Genomic DNA, 20,525 nt, shown 5'->3' on the forward strand with positions numbered 1-20,525 from the left:
CCAGTATCAGTTCTTTAGTTCTAGGTATACACAGTGCTTATGCAGTTTTTGAAGGAACAAAACAGGTAGGTTGTTCCCAACATCTTGAAGAACTAACTACAGATCTGTGGACGTAGGCTGCATTAAATTCTTCTGTCTCTTCATGTAACCCCAAACAGACTCAATGATGTTGAGACCAGGGTTCTGTGGGGGCCATACCATCACTTCCAGTACTTTTTGTTCTTCTTTACACTAATGATAATTCTTAATGTCATTGGATGTATGTTTGGGGTTGTTGTTATCTTTTTTTCCCCCTACATTCAATACATTCACCTTGACCTTTGCTATTCCATCACGTTACATAAGAGTCACGCTTTTGTGATCTCATGTTAATCAACATTTTTGGGGTAAATATACAAGGTGCACAAATTACATAACCGTTGTGTTGGGAAAAAAAATTACAGGAAAATGCTTTTCTTAATTTTGTTACTCTTTGCCCTAACAAAAAACAAGAGAAAAAATTAAATAAATGTTTTAAAAATTTGCTAGCAAACTAAAGCCCTAAAAATGTATAATATGTTAGGGTGGACAACCAAATCTAAAGGATATAATGTTAAGGGGATTTAGGGAGAATCAGTAAAACCTGACAGGTATCCTTCCCTCAAACTACCCAAAAAAATGTTTTAGGTAAAGATGCGGTTTAACACAAATCTTTCTTAAAGTACACCTGCCACCACTAAAATGGTACAATACTAGCTCTAAGAATAAAGGAATAATATGTCTTTCTCACAATATTACTGGCCTATTACTATGGTAGGAAGCCGTGTTGGCCAGTAGGATTATGCTAGAGGAATTGACAAGGTACTGCTTGAAATGTTGCAATTTGGATACTGGAGCAAATGGAGATTTCAATTCCTTCCTATGCCTCTCTGATCTCCTTACCTGGGATCCTAGTTGTACCCCCACTATCGCCACAAACATACTCCATTTGTGAGCAGAGCAGTCCAGCCTACCACCTTCAAAAAGCAGCATTTATTTCTAGCAGGAGAGACAGTGTATGTCATCGGTCATAGCCTTCCTATTACTCAAAGATGATTTTGTTGTCTAGATTTTCCTTTTAGTGACCTGTAGTTCCCCCTATTCACAGTGCTCATGTATGGTTATGCCCTTGCTAGGGCATTTGATCTGTACACCTTTATCCTGCTTCGCGAGGCTATGTCTGACAAATGAATATTGAACATTGTGGTTCTGTATACTGTAATTTTTTCTATTTTTCAGAAACCCCACCAAAAAAATTTTCAAAAGAAAAAAAAAATTAGATGTGATTGTAAATATAATCCAGAGAATTCAATAAACTTTTTACAACGGTTTTCTGGCAGTAGGTTCCTGCTCCTAATTCAGGCAAGCATTTGCACTAGTTTGGGTATCAGCCACAACAAGTGCTACAAATTCAGATAACTTTCACATCAGCCACTTTAAGAACCTGTGACAGATTGAAAGAGAATCACCACCAATATGCACAGAGAGGTACTAGTGCTCAGAGTTGGGGGCTTGTCTGTAATGGGAAGCTGTCAAGAATGTTGGATTCGCCTACTGAAAGGTGAATGTAAACAAAGGTACCGGAGATACTGGCTGACATCACTACCCAAATATAGCAATGCCTACGAGTCACACAGAAGGTGGACCTTATGGGGAACAGTCACAGCACCTGTTGGGGGTTGGTGGAGCCTGATGAGAAACTGAGACACTAGTTCCCCATCAGGTCCACCTTGGTTTTGATTGACCATGCATGGCAGTGCGAATATTCCATAGCCATGGCTGTAGAATCTGCCCACTGATGTGTGTTGTCAATCAAAAGCAAGGTGGACCTGATAAGGACCTAGTCTCTTAGTTCCCTATCAGGCTTCGCTCACCCCTCTGCAAAGTGGCATCTGTATGGACACTCCAGCCTCAGTGTCTCCACCTCCGAAGACAGATTCATGTACCTGATGGGTACATGAATCTTTTGCAAACACTAACAGTCTTGGTATGAGGGAATTCTAAGTGTCCAGGATGCTAAAGGATTTTCTTCCACTGTACTGTATATACAGTATGCATAGATGTTTACTACTCATTTTTTTCACTGATCACTTATTCTAGAAAACATATTTAGGTTACGATTTGTTTTATGATGACTATCATATATTTGCACTCATGGTCACTTTAACAGCATCACTAATAAAATAGATCATACCATTATGTGGTATTGTACCGGATCTATTATTGTTTAATGAGTGAATCGATTATATAAGAATTTGGCAGGTACAGATCAATTATTTATTTTGTACACAATGCTATCATCAAAGCCAAAAAACAATCCGACATTGTAAATAAACTGTAACCTTTTAACTGCATCTTCAGTGTAAATAAATCCAGGCCATAATATGCAAGTTTTGAAAACCTTGTTTCTATGTAGTGTGCTTGCACATGTGCAAGTGATATTTGTCTGTTATAATAACAAATATATGGAAGAACAAGCATGTAAATATGATTTTAACACAAAAAAACCTGCAAAATTAACTAAATATACTGTAAAGCAGGCCATAGATTATGCCATTTTCTTTCCTGCAACCACAAGCTGCAGGAAAGAAAATTGCTCCATTCCCCCATCAATACATTCACTGTTGCTGGGGAAAACCCACCCATAGCACCATTGTGCAGGGAGCCTTCATTTCCAGCAGAACACAATGATTACTGCTGAACCAGCCGAGATTCAATCCATCTATGGCTGGCATAAATCCCTACTGTAATGCTCTATAGTTTTTTTTTCTATTCTTTTTTTTTTTTAAACCATTTCTCCTTCAAAATTTATCACTGACACACAAGATTTAAAGGATACCTTTAAAGCTGAATTCCAGGAATTTAGCAACTTTTAAAAAGTGAAGGCACTCTGAGTTAAGTCCAACAAGGTGCCTGTCTGTGTTTATGTCTATTATTTAAATCTGACAGGTTTGTTGTGCTCCAGCGGCATAGCTTTCAGAGCTCCGACACTGAACTCCTCTGGTCTCAGCCGCTTCAAGTGTACAGTCAGTGCATCTACTATCCCTGCCCCTCCCCTCCTCCTGCCCAATCAAAGAAGCCTTTGTTTTGTGTGAACTCATTCACACAATACACAGGCTTCTGTGAATAGGCAGCAGAGCAGGGGGGCAGGCATAACTGCTCTCTATGCTTCTGTCCTCTCTCACAGACTTGATTGTGGAGTGTATCGTCCAGCAAAGCAATATAAATAATTGAAATAGGCCCATGATGTGGCAGGCAGCTATTAGGACTTAACCCATGGTGTGCCTGCACTTTTTACAAAGTTGCCTATTTCATGGAATTTGGCTTTAGTTGTTTGCCAGTCCTAATCTCCTCCATCGTCTCCTCTTATACCCTCCACTCTAGACCTCAGATTAGCCAACAACCTCTTTTACGCCCCATGACCACTGCCAGGTATCATAATGCTGCACTCTTCTTCTTGGCAAGATGCAGTATACTGTGCATGCACCATGTTTTCTGCGTAGACTTGGAAAAGCCATCTTCCTGCAACCTGAAAATGTTTTTAAAAGTATTCTTGTTTGATTCCTCCTATACTGGAAATATCTGCAAACACCTTCAAGTAGAACCAAAGCTTGCTTTTTTTCATTTTGGGTAGAATAAGGGAGGGTTTTTGCCATCTGTGTCCCATCGGGGAGATTTCCTTTAATTTCCAGTTCTGTAGCCACAACAATAAGTGAGAGGAAATCTCTCTAAAGTTTAAGAATCCTTGCTTGTCCTCAAGGTTACCTGTTAAGGTGACAACCCATAATTTGGGATTGTTTTTAATTTTCTCAGTGATAACTGTAAACAGGAGAGGGTGAATCTCCTAAAGGAGGCATCTATAGCAATAAACACATTGAGATAGTGAAATTGATGGCTGCAGGACCCTAGGTGGATGTGTTTTAGTACCCATGAGTGGTATTGTCGAAAAGGCTACTAATGTTATCCCAATGGGACAACTGGGTGATGTGTGGGCTGCTTCCATACATCAAGGGACCTCCACAGAAATCCTTTGGAAATATATTGGTTGGATCAAAGGATCGGAGTGCCACAACAACATATTGACATATAAACAGGAGATTTTCTTCCAAACGTAGCAAATTCAATGGCCAACACATTTCAGTGGCCTTACGCTGTTGCCTTCTTTAAAGCTTAAGAGAACGCCTGTTGAGGGGCTCAAGCTGTAGATAAAATCAAATTAATTTTATAATCAAATACCACAATTCCCTTCAGCTTAAAATCTGACAGGTGGTCTAATCCCCCTCTCCTCTATCTAAAAATGAAAAACGTTTTGTCTTTAGTTATACTTTCAGTCAATGACTGGATTGCTAGAGTAGATTATTAGAGCCTGAGAATTGGGCACATCTCTATCAGGACAAATATGGTAAGTTTGATCATTTGCAGCCTGTAAACATTTCATAACTACCTACAATAATTCTTGACTTGCATACAACTGGGCCCTACAAAAGCCATGGCCATTGCACATCATTTAGATGGCCGGTTAGGCTGTTTTTCCTACCACGCATGTTTTGCAGACATCCCGTTGTTTGCCCCCCTATTGTTGGAACAGTGTTTTAGTTTGTTCCTTAACTTCCCCTAACTAGCCCTCGTGTTTCTACCAGGTCCCAGCCCTCTTGACCCTCGCTTCTTACTTCACCCAGCTTTGGTTATTTTGATTCCAGTGTGAACACATTGAGGGTTTTTGGTGTATTAGTAGGAAGGCGCAGAAGTAGATGACAATGGGATTTCAGAAATAAAACAGTTTTTATTACTTGCTGTATAGTTTAACATGCCTTTTGTGCTGCATGTGCCTACTTGTAACCTGTATACTTTGTGTTCATTGCTCCTTGTTCCTCTTTTCAGTGTACGCATCTGGAATGCTAAAATGTATTTAATAAAGGAAATGTATCCTTTTTTAATCTATTTCCAAATGTCTCAAACACACACTGATTTTGCTAATGCAAAAATTCCACCAAACTGAGTAAATGTAAAAATAATATTGCAAGTCTCTTGCTAAATACCATATATTTTTACAGTGTTAAGATGTTGAATGCCATCAGCACTATGGACAGCACTTCGTCTCACATTTTACTATGAAATGTGTTCATTTAATAAGACCCTGCTGCCTAACCATTCCTTTAAACATCAGTCTTCCCATGTGATTATATATGCATTTCATATATTTTAGGCATGTTACTTACATCCAAAAACCCTGAGACTGCTGTTGGGTGCTGTCATCTTGGATGTGGTGTCACAGCCTGCAGACACAAAGAGGCATGCCTAAAACAACAGGGGGCTATGACGTGCAAAGAGGGAGGGGCTGTTCTACAGAATTGACTCTTCCCGAAACAGTCAAATGTATTAACAAGTTTGGTGGCACATTGCAAGTCAATAAAAAAATATTTATGTGAACATCTAGCACTGCAGTACACTGATCATAGCAGGTAACTTATTGTACGCCTTCTCCTTTCAGAAAAGACCTTTTGTTTTTTTTCAATGAATGCAAAGCTTTCTTTGATTGGAGGAGGGGAGATCATGACATCCATCTGGCCCTCCTCCAACCACAGGAAGCCTTGCACTCAGTAAATAGTATGCAATGGAGTAGATTTACTAAAACTGGTACACTCAGAATCTGGTGCAGCTGTGCATGGTAGCCAATCAGCTCCTAACTTGTTACGCTTTGGCAATAAAACCTGGAAGCTGGTTATTATGCATAGCTGCACCAGATTTTGCACTGTCCAAGTTTAGTAAATAACCCCCAATGCTTTTTCTGAATGGAGCAGATGTACAGTGAATGACTTGCTATGATCAGTCTTTTGCAGCTGGAACAACAAGTCTCTGCACTGGACGTTCAGAACTTACAATACTGCAGGGCTGATTGAAAGTAAACGTTTTACCAAATGGAGCAGCAGCCAAGCATGGGACAGCCATCAACAGAGGTAATAGCCCAAAATTGTTTTTTTTTCCCCTGGAGTTCAACTATAAAACTTTCACTAGGCTGTTGATGAGAGGAAGAATCAGGAAAAGCAAAATATTAGCAAATTAAACTTTAGCTTTAACAATCTCAATAAAAATTATAATAGTAGATAAATGGCTCAGGGCAAGAGGGTTTTTTGTTGATGAACTGAAATCTATCTTGGGTGTTGACAAGGCTGTTCTCATTAAACTCTTCCATAAATTGCCAACCCTGTCTTTCTAATGCTGCTGGGTGTTTTTGGTGTTGCATTTACAGTTTACAGGAAAAATATAGCACTTTACAATGCCCCATTCACATTGGATGGGGCCATGTGCGATCATATGTAGGAATCCCAGCGGCGGTTCTTGGTAATTAGCTGCTGGAAGAAGCCCCACTCTAGGCAATGGAAGGATGACAGCTCCTGCAGCTAATCGTGGCCACTCACACGTAGTTGGTCATGGAGTCCCACTGAGATTCCTGTTTATGATCGTACAGGGGCCTATGATTTTTCTCTGTTTTCAACTAAAAAGAATAAAAGTTTCAATAATTGCCTTAGGCTGGCCATACATTATACAATTATCTGCAGATTTTTGGTTTAGATTTACCAAAAACCATATAATAGGAGGACAAACCTAAACAACACTTTCAGTTGTATCCAATTAGGCAGGCCCTTGCACTACATAGTTGAAGGTAAATCTAAAGGAAAATGGGCAGAAAATCTGCAGATAATTGTATAATGTATGGCCAGCCTAACTGTGCTCTTGATTTTTTTTTTGTTTTGTGAACAAAGTTGATATAGGGTGCCTCAGTACATTTGGCCTCCAAGACATATAAAGCAGTATGGTAATGAAAGGTTCTGACATCAAGTCAGAATATTGGTTACCCATGCAATATTCTGTACTTTATACAGATTTATTTAGGTTTTTAGTATGTTTAGAGAGAGGCAATGGACTGTAGTTTGACAATAACGCCTTTAATGAAAGACTTCACAACTGAACAAAAACAATACAACATTCACAAGTAAAAACAAGAACTAAATTTGAGCTGTTACCAAAGTTACCATATTGCTATGGATGCCATAAAAACTTGGACTCCTTGTCAAAGAAAATGGTGAATACTTACTGGTCTGGTGGGTGCCAAGTCAAATATTCAATATGGGCAGCACAGTGGCTTAGTGCTTAGCAGTTGGTGACTTGCAGCCTTAGGGTCCTCGGTTTGAATCCCAACCAGGACACTACAAGCAAGAAATGTGCATGTTCTCCCTGTGCTTGTTTGGGTTTCCTTAGTGTACCCCAGTTTCCTTCTACACTCCAAAGACATGCTGGTAGGTAAATTAGCCCTAGTATGTGTATGTACTGTATGCATGTGAGATAGGGACTTTAGATTGTAACCTCCTTGAGAAATGTGCAATATGTAAAGTGCTGCATATATTGCTGGCTTTAAACCCTTCCCCCCCGCTGCCTCCTGGCCCTTTAGCAGGATCTAAATGCTGGCAGGCAGAGACGGGCATACCGATCATGTGACTGCTGTGATTGGCAGTCAGAGCATTCACATGATTGGAAAGCTCCCGATTGCTAGCATGCATCAGGAGCTTTCTGGTTCCCACTCGTTACTATACTGGGAGCTCTCTCTTAACAGAGTAAAGTATTTACCTAGGGAAGCCTATATGCACCCGCAAGGAATGCCCACCCACCGAGAGGTTGCATATATGTGCCAGGTCAATGGAAGTGAGATTCCAGCCAAAATGTTTATTTTTTAGAACTGCATCTCCCCCACTGTCTGTTTCTAACCCTCTGTCACCTAACGATCCCAGCAGATCCTTGCAAAATGTTGATTGATAGTGCAAGAGCTACAGGGACCAGGGCTTGATCTAGCCTGTCCGATGTGGGGTGCAGTAAAAAATGTCAGGGAAGCAGAGGATGGGAGGTCAGCAAGGCAGAGGCCAAGGGTCATTCTTAGGCAGTATAGTGGCAGGTTAGGGCAGTATAATGGCAGGTTAGGGTAGTATAGTAGCAGGTTAGGATAGTATAGTGGCAGGTCAGGGCAGTATACTGGCAGGTTAGGGTAGTATAGTAACCAGTTAGGGCAGTATAGTAACCGGTTAGGGCAGTATAATGGCAGGTTAGGGTAGTAAAGTAGCAGGTTAGGGCAGTATAGTAGCAGGTTAGGGCAGTATAGTGGCAGGTTAGGGTAGTATTGTAGCCGGTTAGGGTAGTATAGTAGCCGGTTAGGGTAGTATAGTGGCAGGTTAGGGTAGTATAGTAGAAGGTTAGGGCAGTATAGTGGCAGGTTAGGGCAGGCTTTAGGGGTGGAAGCACAACTAAAATCTGAGGGAGCATACCCCACCCTAGCACCTCCCTAGATCCAGCCATGAGGGATACCCTAGTGATATAGAAGTTAGAAGCAATGACAGGCTATATTTAATTGAAACATAAAAGGCAGACAACCTGTACTTGGCATCATGTTTATAGAAAGCATAAATACCACATTTTTTCCTACAGACTATTTTTCTTTCCTTTCAGGATGCGATTCTGGATTTGGAAAGGCTGCTGCTCAGAGAATGGATGAGATGGGCTTCAAGGTCATTGCAACAGTGCTGGATCTTAAAAGCCCAGGAGCTAAAGATCTCCGGAAGAGGTGTTCAGACCGCCTAACTATCATCCAAATGGATCTGACGAAACCTGAGGACATCAAGAGAGCCCAGCAAGTGGCAAAGGAGCAGACACATGAAACTGGTATGTGAATTTGCTCTAACATCAGAAATAGCACCAGAACCCCACTTGGTGCAAGAATACTAATCAATAGATGTACAAAATGACAGTACTCATTATATTCATACTTGTTGACCTACCTTCAGTTTGTACTTGCTGCTCTGTACAGTAGATATTTTCAAAGCTTTTACTGAGCATTCATCAGCTTCTGTAAAGCTCTGAAAGCATTGGTTTAGTTCTGCTAGTATTAAACGTGTCTCAAAGGAATAGCTGGCTGTAACTTTAATAAAGCTGTCAGCAGGCTTCAGCAATTGTTCAGTAACTTCAATCAGTGCTTATAAAAAAACCTCCTGAAGTATGGTAATGGCTCGTTTCCAGTAACATCCAGTACTCCCTATATGATCTGTCTTCAACAGTTCCAGATTGGAGGTGGGAAAGCAAGCAACATTTTGTATTTCCCAACAATCCCAAAACATTACTTACTCAGACTGGCCATCACTTGGCTCTAGCAGAGGGAAATGAGAGCTACTGCAAGATTTTCATGGAAGGTCCACTTAAAAAAGACCATGCAGTGCATCCTCTTTGGAGCTTCAGAAGGTTTTACCCCCTTTATGACCAGGGCATTTTTTGCTATTTAGCACTGCGCTATTTTACCTGGTAATTGCTTGGTCATGCAACGCTGTGTTGTTTCCACGCAAATAGAGCTTTCGTTTGGTGGTATGTGATCATTACTGTTTTTTTTATGTTTCACTATATAAATGAAAAAGACTGAACATTTTTATTAAAAAAATATTTTTTACGGTTATAAAACATATCCAATAAAAAAAAATTAAAATCAAATTTCTTCATAAATTTAAGCCAAAATGTATTCTGCTGCATGCCTTTGGTAAAAAAAAATCCCAATAAGTGTATACTGAGTGTGAGCGTCTAAAACTATGGTGTATATACCGGAATTTGTTAAAACAAACAACCTGTGCCACAAGAACTATGTGAAAAATTTGAAAGTGAATGCTGCTGTTCCTTGATAAGAATCAAAAAGATTAAAAAACATTTTTAAAAAAAAATAATCGGTGAAACAATAAAACAGCGCAAAACATGAAATGAATCAAAAATAATTAGGCACAAATCATAATAAATTCTGTGGTTATAAAATAAATATCCAAAACCACCAAAATGAAAACAAAATTAAAATTTGTGTCCAAATACAAAAAGTGATGAAACCTAAAACAAAGAAAGTCCCCTTTAAACATGCAAATAGTGCTCCAAAATTTTTTTTAGGATAAGTGTAATACAGAGAAAAGACTCCACGGATCCACATCATCCTGTGAATACTGAATCTCACCAGAGATAAGAATAAATTGCACTTTATGGATACAATATTATCTTCCAATTCCGAGGGAAAATTTTCTCTCCATAGCCTCCTCCATATACAGGAGCTTCCTTACATCCAATTTCAAAAGGGATTTCCCCTCATAACGATGTGTTATATAGGAAGACAAAGGAGAACCAATAGTGCAATACTGAAAAGACTTTTCATTGAATAAAATAGTGCTCAATCTACTCACATTATAACTTAAAATAAGTTGCCAATTGACAAAATCCTCCAAAACAGACTTCCTAGTGTAAAATTCCAGAAAGTAAACCAAACTGGCAGCACCGGATATGACGTCACACGCTCAACATAGGAAACCGGAAGCACATCTGGTTGACGCGTTTCGCCCCTCCTCCAGGGCAGTATCAAAGTCTTAGGGAAGGGGTTAACATTTTGGGGTAATCAAGGGGTTAAGTGTGTGCCTAACAAGTGTCACTGTGTGTAATATGTGCTGTTTTTATTAAAAATCTGCTTGTTATTTCACCCTGCTTTGCAGACCGTTCCCTCTGTACAGAGCACTGTATGTTTGTCAACACAGGGCTATGGGCTGTGATTGGAAACAGCCAATCAGCAGGTCTCAACCATGAATCATTGTCTGAAACCCCTGTGTCCAATCATAGTGGGAGTCAGCTGGAGGGGGTGGTGGGGGAGGCACACATGCGCGCCCTGAACCCGGGAGAAGGTGACAACATACAGGTACGTGATGGTGCCTGTACAAGCTGCCCACCCGCATTAAAATTACTGAGGGTGGTCGGCAAGTGGTTAAAGAATTTCCATCGAAATCCCCCAGCCCCCCAAATCAGATTGCCTTCTAAGGCTTTTTTAAATACAAAGCTGTTAAAGAGAAAAAATACCTCACCTCCTAGGAGGCAGCAGCGAGGCATGTTGATGTCCACTTGGATGTTTTGGGAGTCGGTACCGAGTTACGTAATATTTTTCCTAATTTTTTTTTTTTAAACACAACCGTAAATGATCTGATTTTTTGGGTCGTAGGCTTTCAATAGAGCAGACCTTATGTTATCATTACCATTCTGAAAATCATTACACACTGGTCATTTCAGACACTTCAATAAATCTGGACCACTGCCAGTTACCATAGCACATGTAGAAGTTACAGATTATTTCTGCTTGGCAGGCTTTTATTGAGGACTAATAATCTTTTACATCTTCTTCCATAATGATTTACTTTGTTTTGTTTAATGTTTAAATGCAAAACATAGTGGCACAGATTTTTATCTAGCAAACACCCGCAAACTCCATACTGGGAAATATGACCTCTCTGAGGACACACTATCTTTAATCATTAATAAAGATGTAACCTGATAATATTTTTAAGTCTTTAGGAGTTTATTTATGCATGCTACACTAACTTGCTTACGGTAATTAATCCATACTTTGGAACCGTGTATCCAAGATTCTTAGCATATACAGCAACAAAAGACAAAAATAGAAAGCTGGTTGAAAGGGAGGGTCAACGTTTTGGCTATTAAAAGTGTTCATTGAAATAGTCCAGAGGTCTCCAAACTTTTCAAACAAAGGGCCGTTTAATGTCCTTCACACTTTAGGGGGGCCGGATTGAGGTCAGTGGGGGTAGAAAATGTCCCATGCCAAACATTAGTGAGAACAAACATGGCCTCAGGGCTGGTGGTCAATAGAAGGGGAGGAGTAGTGCCATATCAATGGTATCAGTAGAAGAAATAGTGCCGCATAATTGGTGTCAGTGGAAGGGATAGTGTCCAATGATTTTATTCAGTTGGAGGGATAGTACCTCATCATTGATACTAGTGGAAGGAATAGTGTCCCATAATTGGTGTCAGTGGGAGGAATATCGTCCAATGATTGGATTCAATTGGAGGGATAGTACCCCATCATTGATACTAGTGGAAAGAATAGTGTCCCATCATTGGTGTCAGTTGGAGGAATAGTACCCTATCATTGATACTAGTGGAAGGAATAGTGCCCCATCATAGGTGTCAGGAATTATGCCCCACTGTTGGTGTCAGTTGGAGGAATACTGCCTCATATCACTAGGAGGAATAGTGTCCCAAGGGCCGGATAAAGGCTAGCAAAGGGCCACATCTGTCTCTCAGGCCACAGTTTTGAGACCACTGAAATAGTCTATATACTGTATGTTATCAGAAAGGTACATGATGGAAAATTTTGTTTCATTTTGGTTTAATTTTTTCAATAAATCATTTTGTTTCGTCATAATCGTTATGTAGAATGATTTGTTTTCAGAGCGATTTGCTATTTCGAGAGACTGTATATATGATTGATACACACAGTATATATATATATATATATATATATATATATATATATATTGTACATTGTTTCAACACGATTCGTATTCTCGGAAGTTCTGTTTGTTTTTTGTTGTTTCGGAATATTGGCTATATTTGTTTTAATGTAATTAACTAATACCTATTCATTCATGTTATAAAGTTGAATTCAGTTCCCCATTCCCAACTGACTTTGTTTGTTGGGCCATGCACTTACAAAATAAACAAATGGTCTCTCAAGTTCAACCCCAATACAAAACAAAATAAATACAAATGGATCTGAATCAATTCGTTATGTTATTTTAGATGCTTCAAACTCAAAATATATCATGTCATCCAAATCAAACGAATTAATATGAATTCATTTGTCGTTTTCGTTCTAATTATTTATCAATTAGTTGAAATCTGTTATTATTTTGATTCATTGTTTTGAATACATGTAAAAGTCCGATTCACTCAAATTTTGTCTGAATCTCAATTCTTAATGAAACGGATCACACATGCCTATATGTTATTATGTCTCCTAGATTGTAAACTTGAAAGAGCAGGGCCCTCAATCCCCTCATGTTTTGCATTGTATTGGTATTGTTCTGTCACATGTTCTGTCCCCCTTTTGTAATGTACTGCGCTGAGCGAACTATTGGCGCTTTATAAATACTGTATAATAATAATAATGTTGATTGTCTGAAGTATTTCAATGATCATATGTACATTTGGAATGACTGTATTACTCACTATTTTATCTAATCTTCTGCTCCGCTACCTGTTTCCAGATTTCTAAAAACACTATTGTTACCTTGTAATGCATTTACTGTTTGCAGAGGATTGTTTCTTATATGATACAATGGTCAGGTGTACAAATAATGTTTCAAGAAAAATGTACAAAAAAATGGCTTGTTTTTCAACATTTTCTCATGTTCTGACTGTTCATTAACCGCTTCCCGATTGCCCTATAGAAGAACTACTGCTACAGGGCGGCAGGGCTGTGCAAAAACACATACACACATAAATATATATATATATATATATATATATATACACACATATAGTGGGGATCGAAAGTTTGGGCACCCCAGCTAAAAATTTGTATTAATGTGCATAAAGAAGCCAAGGAAAGATGAAAAAATCTCCAAAAAAGCATCAAATTACAGATTAGACATTCTTATAATATGTCAACAAAAGTTAGATTTTATTTCCATCATTTACACTTTCAAAATAACAGAAAACAAAAAAATGGCGTCTGCAAAAGTTTGGGCACCCTGCAGAATTTATAGCATGCACTGCCCCCTTTGCCAAGCTGAGACCTGCCAGTGTCATGGATTGTTCTGAATCATCGTCTGGGCAGACCACGTGATGTCAATCTCAAAGGTTTTAAATGCCCAGACTCATCTGACCTTGCCCCAACAATCAGCACCATGGGTTCTTCTAACCAGTTGTCTAGAAAACTGAAACTGAAAATAGTTGACGCTCACAAAGCTGGAGAAGGCTATAAGAAGATAGCAAAGTGTTTTCAGATGTCAATATCCTCTGTTCGGAATGTAATTAAGAAATGGCAGTCATCAGGAACAGTGGAAGTTAAAGCAAGATCTAGAAGACCAAGAAAAATATCAGACAGAACAACTCGCAGGATTGTGAGAAAAACAATTCAAAACCCACGTTTGACTGCATGATCCCTCCAGAAAGATCTGGCAGACACTGGAGTTGTGGTACACTATTCCACTATAAAGAGATACTTGTAGAAATATGGTCTTCATGGAAGAGTCATCAGAAGAAAACCTCTTCTACGTCCTCACCACAAGCATCATCGTTTGAACTTTGCAAATGAACATATAGACAAGCCTGATGCATTTTGGAAACAAGTTCTGTGGACCGATGAGGTTAAAATTGAACTTTTTGGCCGGAATGAGCAAAGGTACGTTTGGAGAAGAAGGGGCACAGAATTTTATGAAAAGAACCTCTGTCCAACTGTTAAGCATGGGGTTGGATAAATCATGCTTTGGGGTTGTGTTGCAGCCAGTGGCACAGGGAACATCTCACGAGTAAAAGGAAAAATGGATTCAATAAAATTTCAGCAAATTTTGGATGGTAACTTGATGCCATCTGTGAAAAAGCTGAAGTTAAAGAGAGGATGGCTTCTACAAATGGATAATGATCCTAAACACACCTCGAAATCCACGGGGGATTACATCAAGAGGCGTAAACTGAAGGTTTTGCCATGGCCTTCACAATCTCCTGACCTCAACATAATTGAATATCTATGGCTAGACCTTAAAAGAGCAGTGCGTGACAGACAGCCCGGAAATCTCAAAGAACTGGAAGACTTTTGTAAGGAAGAATGGGCAAAGATACCTCAAACAAGAATTGAAAGACTCTTGGCTGGCTACAAAAAGCGTTTACAAGCTGTGATACTTGCCAAAGGGGGCAGTACAAGATATTAACTCTGCAGGGTGCCCAAACGTTTGCAGACGCCATTTTTTTGTTTTCTGTTATTTTGAAAGTGTAAATGATGGAAATAAAATCTAACTTTTGTTGACATATTATAAGAATGTCTAATCTGTAATTTGATGCCTTTTGGAGATTTTTCCATCTTTCCTTGGCTTCTTTATGCACATTAATACAAATTTTTAGCTGGGGTGCCCAAACTTTCGATCCCCACTGTATGTATTTCCGGGTAGGGAACACACGTGCCGCCCTACCAGTGCCCTACTATTGGCGGCTACAGTTGTCGATCAACGGGTCCCGGCCTGGAATTCCCTGCTGGCACCCAGCGATCGCCAAGGAACACTGACAGGGGAGAGGTCTGTATGTAAACAATACAGATCTCTCCCTTGTCAGCACCTGCATGCTGCTTTGTATTGCTCTGCAATACAATGCATAGCAGAGCAATACAAAGCAGCATGCTTATATAGTAAAATACACTCAGACAACATAGTAAAACAGCACATAGTTAACCCTTCGATCACCCCAGATGTTAACCCCTTCCTGCCCAATGTCATTAGTGCAGTGTCAGTGCTTTTTATTAGCACTGATCACTGTATTAGTGCCACTGGGGATGTCAGTGGCAGTTAGTTCCTTCCAGTGTCAGAATGCCCGCTGTAGTCTCGCTATAAGTCACTGATCGTCGCCATTACTAGTATAAAAAACATCCAAAACATTCTAGTATATATACGGCCATTTTTAGAGTCTGTAACTTTCACGTAAACAAATTAATTCACACATATTGGAATAGACATGTAGCAGAATACATTTTGGCCTAAATTTATGACAATATGATTTTTTAAATTTTTTTTACTGGATATGTTTTATATCAAAAAGTAATAAAAAAATTTTTTTTCAAAATTGGCGGTCTTTTTTTGTTTATAGCGCATCAAATTAAAAAACGCAGAAGTGATCAAATACCACCAAAAGAAAGGTCTATTTGTGGGAGAAAAAGGACACACATTTCATATAGGTGCAGTGTTACATAACCATGCCATTGTCAGTTAAAATGATGCAGCGCCGAAACGTAAAAAATGGCCTGGTCAGGAAGGGGGGTAAATCCTCTGGAGGGCAGGAAGTTAACCTCTGTTACAGTTGTTTGCTATAATACAGACTAGCAAGTGACCTGTTGGTTTGAAATTTTATTACCGTTCTGATTTTTCTCCAAAATCTACCTTCTAAAATATTTTTATTTCATATTTAAGATGGCCATCCCCCAGCTAACTATGCTCAAAAGAATAATGTCTACAGTACATTATGCCATTAGAATAATCAATATCTTTTTGGATGCCAAACAAGCTGGGTGGAATATCTAAAAATGACACCTGTATAAACTCTTTTTACAAATAATGCTTTATTTCAGCCCCGGCACTACACTAATAAGCATGGGGTATGTTAAAACAATCACAGGCATTGATTTCTTTTCATGACAAGAGCTCCACTTAATTTGATACTTGTTTCAGATTATCTGCTGAAACATTCAGCAAACTTAGATTGGAACTTCATCAAAAACCTTTCCAAATATACATGCCTCTTTTAGTATACAAGCCATTATAATGTTTTGTTGTAGTCATCCTTTTGTTCTGATTATATACCTGTTGATCCTTCCAGCCCCCATGGAAGAAAAATATATTTAAAAAATATTCTTCCAAAATATATTGACAAATTTTGGTCGTATTCAATGTATTTCAAAATATATTTCAATAAACATATATATATATATATATATATATATATATATATATATATATACACACTGTATGTTGAAATGCATTTTTAATATAAAAAATATTTTAAAAAATACATTTTCAAATATACTGTATGTCTTTAAAAATACATTTAATCTACATTTTTGGAATGCATTTACATATGTAAAAATATATGTTAAAATTAGTTTTTTATATGTTAAAAAGAATCTGAAGAATATATTTAAAAAAAAAAATATTTTGAAAAATATTTTTCATATACTTTTTTAATATATACAAAACGCATTTCAACATGCAATATATATATATATACACACAGTCAGGTCCATAAATATTGGGACATCGACACAATTCTAACATTTTTGACTCTATACACCACCACAATGGATTTGAAATGAAACAAACAAGATGTGCTTTAACTGCAGACTGTTAGCTTTAATTTGAGGGTATTTACATCCAAATCAGGTGAACGGTGTAGGAATTACAACAGTTTGCATATGTGCCTCCCACTTGTTAAGGGACCAAAAGTAATGGGACAGAATAATAATCATAAATCAAACTTTCACTTTTTAATACTTGGTTGCAAATCCTTTGCAGTCAATTACAGCCTGAAGTCTGGAATGCATAGACATCACCAGACGCTGGGTTTCATCCCTGGTGATGCTCTGCCAGGCCTCTACTGCAACGGTCTTTAGTTCCTGCTTGTTCTTGGGGCATTTTCCCTTCAGCAAGTGAAATGCATGCTCAATCAGATTCAGGTCAGGTGATTGACTTGGCCATTGCATAACATTCTACTTCTTTCCCTTAAAAAACTCTTTGGTTGCTTTTGCAGTCTGCTTTGGGTCATTGTCCATCTGCACTGTGAAGCGTCCAATGAGTTGTGAAGCATTTGGCTGAATATGAGCAGATAATATTGCCGGAAACACTTCAGAATTCATCCTGCTGCTTTTGTCAGCAGTCACATCATCAATAAATACAAGAGAACCAGTTCCATTGGCAGCCATACATGCCCACGCCATGACACTACCACCACCATGCTTCACTGATGAGGTGGTATGCTTAGGATCATGAGCAGTTCCTTTCCTTCTCCATACTCTTCTCTTCCCATCACTCTGGTACAAGTTGATCTTGGTCTCATCTGTCCATAGGATGTTGTTCCAGAACTGTGAAGGCTTTTTTAGATGTCGTTTGGCAAACTCTAATCTGGCCTTCCTGTTTTTGAGGCTCACCAATGGTTTCCATCTTGTGGTGAACCCTCTGTATTCACTCTGGTAAAGTCTTCTCTTGATTGTTGACTTTGACACACATACACCTACCTCCTGGAGAGTGTTCTTGATCTGGCCAACTGTTGTGAAGGGTGTTTTCTTCACCAGGGAACGAATTCTTCGGTCATCCACCACAGTTGTTTTCCGTGGTCTTCCGGGTCTTTTGGTGTTGCTGAGCTCACCGGTGCGTTCCTTCTTTTTAAGAATGTTCCAAACAGTTGTTTTGGCCACGCCTAATGTTTTTGCTATCTCTCTGATGGGTTTGTTTTGTTTTTTCAGCCTAATGATGGCTTGCTTCACTGATAGTGACAGCTCTTTGGATCTCATCTTGAGAGTTGACAGCAACAGATTCCAAATGCAAATAGCACACTTGAAATGAACTCTGGACCTTTTATCTGCTCATTGTAAGTGGGATAATGAGGGAATAACAAACACCTGGCCACGGAACAGCTGAGAAGCCAATTGTCCCATTACTTTTGGTCCCTTAACAAGTGGGAGGCACATATGCAAACTGTTGTAATTCCTACACTGTTCACCTGATTTGGATGTAAATACCCTCAAATTAAAGCTGACAGTCTGCAGTTAAAGCACATCTTATTTGTTTCATTTCAAATCCATTGTGGTGGTGTATAGAGCCAAAAATGTTAGAATTGTGTCGATGTCCCAATATTTATGGACCTGACTGTATATATATGTAAATTTCAAAATATATACACACACATATATATATATATATATATTTGCAAGAAAAAGTATGTGAACCCCTTGGGATTACAAGGAGTTTTGCATGAATTGGGCATAAAATGTGCTCTGAACGTCATCTAAGTCACAACAATAGAAGAACACAGTCTGCTGAACATAATACTACACAAACATTAGATGTTGCCATGGTTTAATTGCACATAACATGTAAACATTCACAGTGCAGGGAGGAAAACGTATGTGAACCTTTGGACTTAATAACTGGTTGACCCTCCTTTGGCAGCAATAACCTCAACCAAACATTTCCTATAGTTGCAGATCAGACCTGCACAACGATCTGGAGTAATTTTGGACCACTCCTCTTCATAAAACTGTTTCAGTGTAGCAATATTCTTGGGATGTCTGGTGTGAATGGCTCTCTTAAGGTCATGCCACAGCATTTCAATTGGGTTGAGGGCAGGACCCTGACTGGGCCACTCCAGAAGGCGTATTCTGTACTGTTGCAGCCATTGTTTTGTTGAATTACTAGTATGCTTTGGGTCATTGTCCTGTTGAATCACCCATCCTCTGCGGAGCTTCAGTTGGCGGACAGATGGTCATACGTTTTCCTGCAAAATGTCTTGATAAACTCTGGAATTCATTTTCCCATCAATGACAACAATCCGTCCAGGCCCTGAGGCAGCAAAGCAGCCCCAAACCATGATGCTCCCTCCGCCATGTTTTACAGTGGGGATGAGGTTTTGATGTTGGTGTGCTGTGCCTTTTTTTCTCCACACATAGTGTTGTGTGTTCTTCCCAAACAACTCAATCTTTGTTTCATCTGTCCACAGTATATTTTGCCAGTAGTGCTGTGGAACATCCAGGTGCTCTTTTGCAAACGTCAAACGTGCTGCAATCTTCTTTTTGGACAGCAATGGCTTCCTCCGTGGTGTCCTCCCATGTACTCCATTGTTTAATGTTTTCCTTATTGTAGATGTGTCAACAAAAATGTTAGCATGTGCCAGAGATTTCTGTAGGTCTTTAGCTGACACTCTGGGATTCTTCTTTACCTCATGCAGCATTCTGTGCTGTGCTCTTGCAGTCATTTTTACAGGACGACCACGCCTAGGGAGAGTAGCAACAGTGCTAAACTTTCTCCATTTGTAGACAGTCTGTCTTACCATGGACACATGAACATCAAGGCTTTTGGAGATACTTTTGTAACCCTTTCCAGCTTCATGCAAGTCAACAATTATTGATCGTAGGTCTTCTGAGAGCTCTTTTCTGCGAGGCATGGTTCACATCAGACAGTGCTTCTTGAAACCAGTAAACCCAAAACAGGTGTGTGTTTTTTAAGGGCAGGGCAGCTGTCAGCAACACATCCAATATCATCACACTGATTGGAGTCAAGGTTGGCTCACTCCTGGCTCCAATTAGCTCTAGAGTCATTAAACTAGGGCCTCACATACTTTTTCCTCCCTGCACTGTGAATGTTTACATGTTATGTGCAATTAAACCATGGCAACATCTAATGTTTATGTAGTATTATGTTCAGCAGACTGTGTTCTTCTATTGTTGTGACTTAGATGACGTTCAGAGCACATTTTATGCAGAATTCATGCAAAACTCCACGTAATCCCAAGGGGTTCACATACTTTTTCTTGCAACTGTATATATATATATATATATATATATATATATATATATATATACACACACATACATATACACACACACATACATATATATATTGAGATATATTTTTAAATATATTGAATACGGTCAAGATTGTAGTATTTCAAATATATGTCAATATATTTGGGAAAAATATTTTTAAAATATATTTTTCTTCCATGTGGGAGTGCTTGTATGATTTCTATATTTCCAGTGCCAAGCCTTCAATAAGAATATGAAGATGCTTAATTGACAGCAGCATTGTCAGATCCGCATCTCATTCGTCCTGTCATTGTTGACCTCAACACACAAGCATCTACCCTAAAGACACAGTTGCATCTTACCCCAGAGAGTGGTGGTGTAT

The 20,525-nt window shown here is 39.0% G+C and overlaps 1 protein-coding gene across 1 annotated transcript in view; it reads left to right on the forward strand.

The window, feature by feature from the left end:
• The window catches only part of HSD11B2 (hydroxysteroid 11-beta dehydrogenase 2), a 77,089-nt gene that overhangs the window by 37,471 nt on the left and 19,093 nt on the right, over positions 1-20,525 (forward strand). The window contains exon 2 of the mRNA XM_089692846.1: positions 8,515-8,727. Coding sequence (XP_089548972.1) covers positions 8,515-8,727 — 213 coding nt within the window. The remainder of the gene's footprint in view (positions 1-8,514; positions 8,728-20,525) is intronic.

This window comes from Staurois parvus, unplaced genomic scaffold, assembly GCF_062004578.1.
Source record: "Staurois parvus isolate SC_StPar_1 unplaced genomic scaffold, SC_StPar_1.0 ptg000607l, whole genome shotgun sequence".
NCBI classification, from domain to species: Eukaryota; Metazoa; Chordata; class Amphibia; order Anura; family Ranidae; genus Staurois; species Staurois parvus.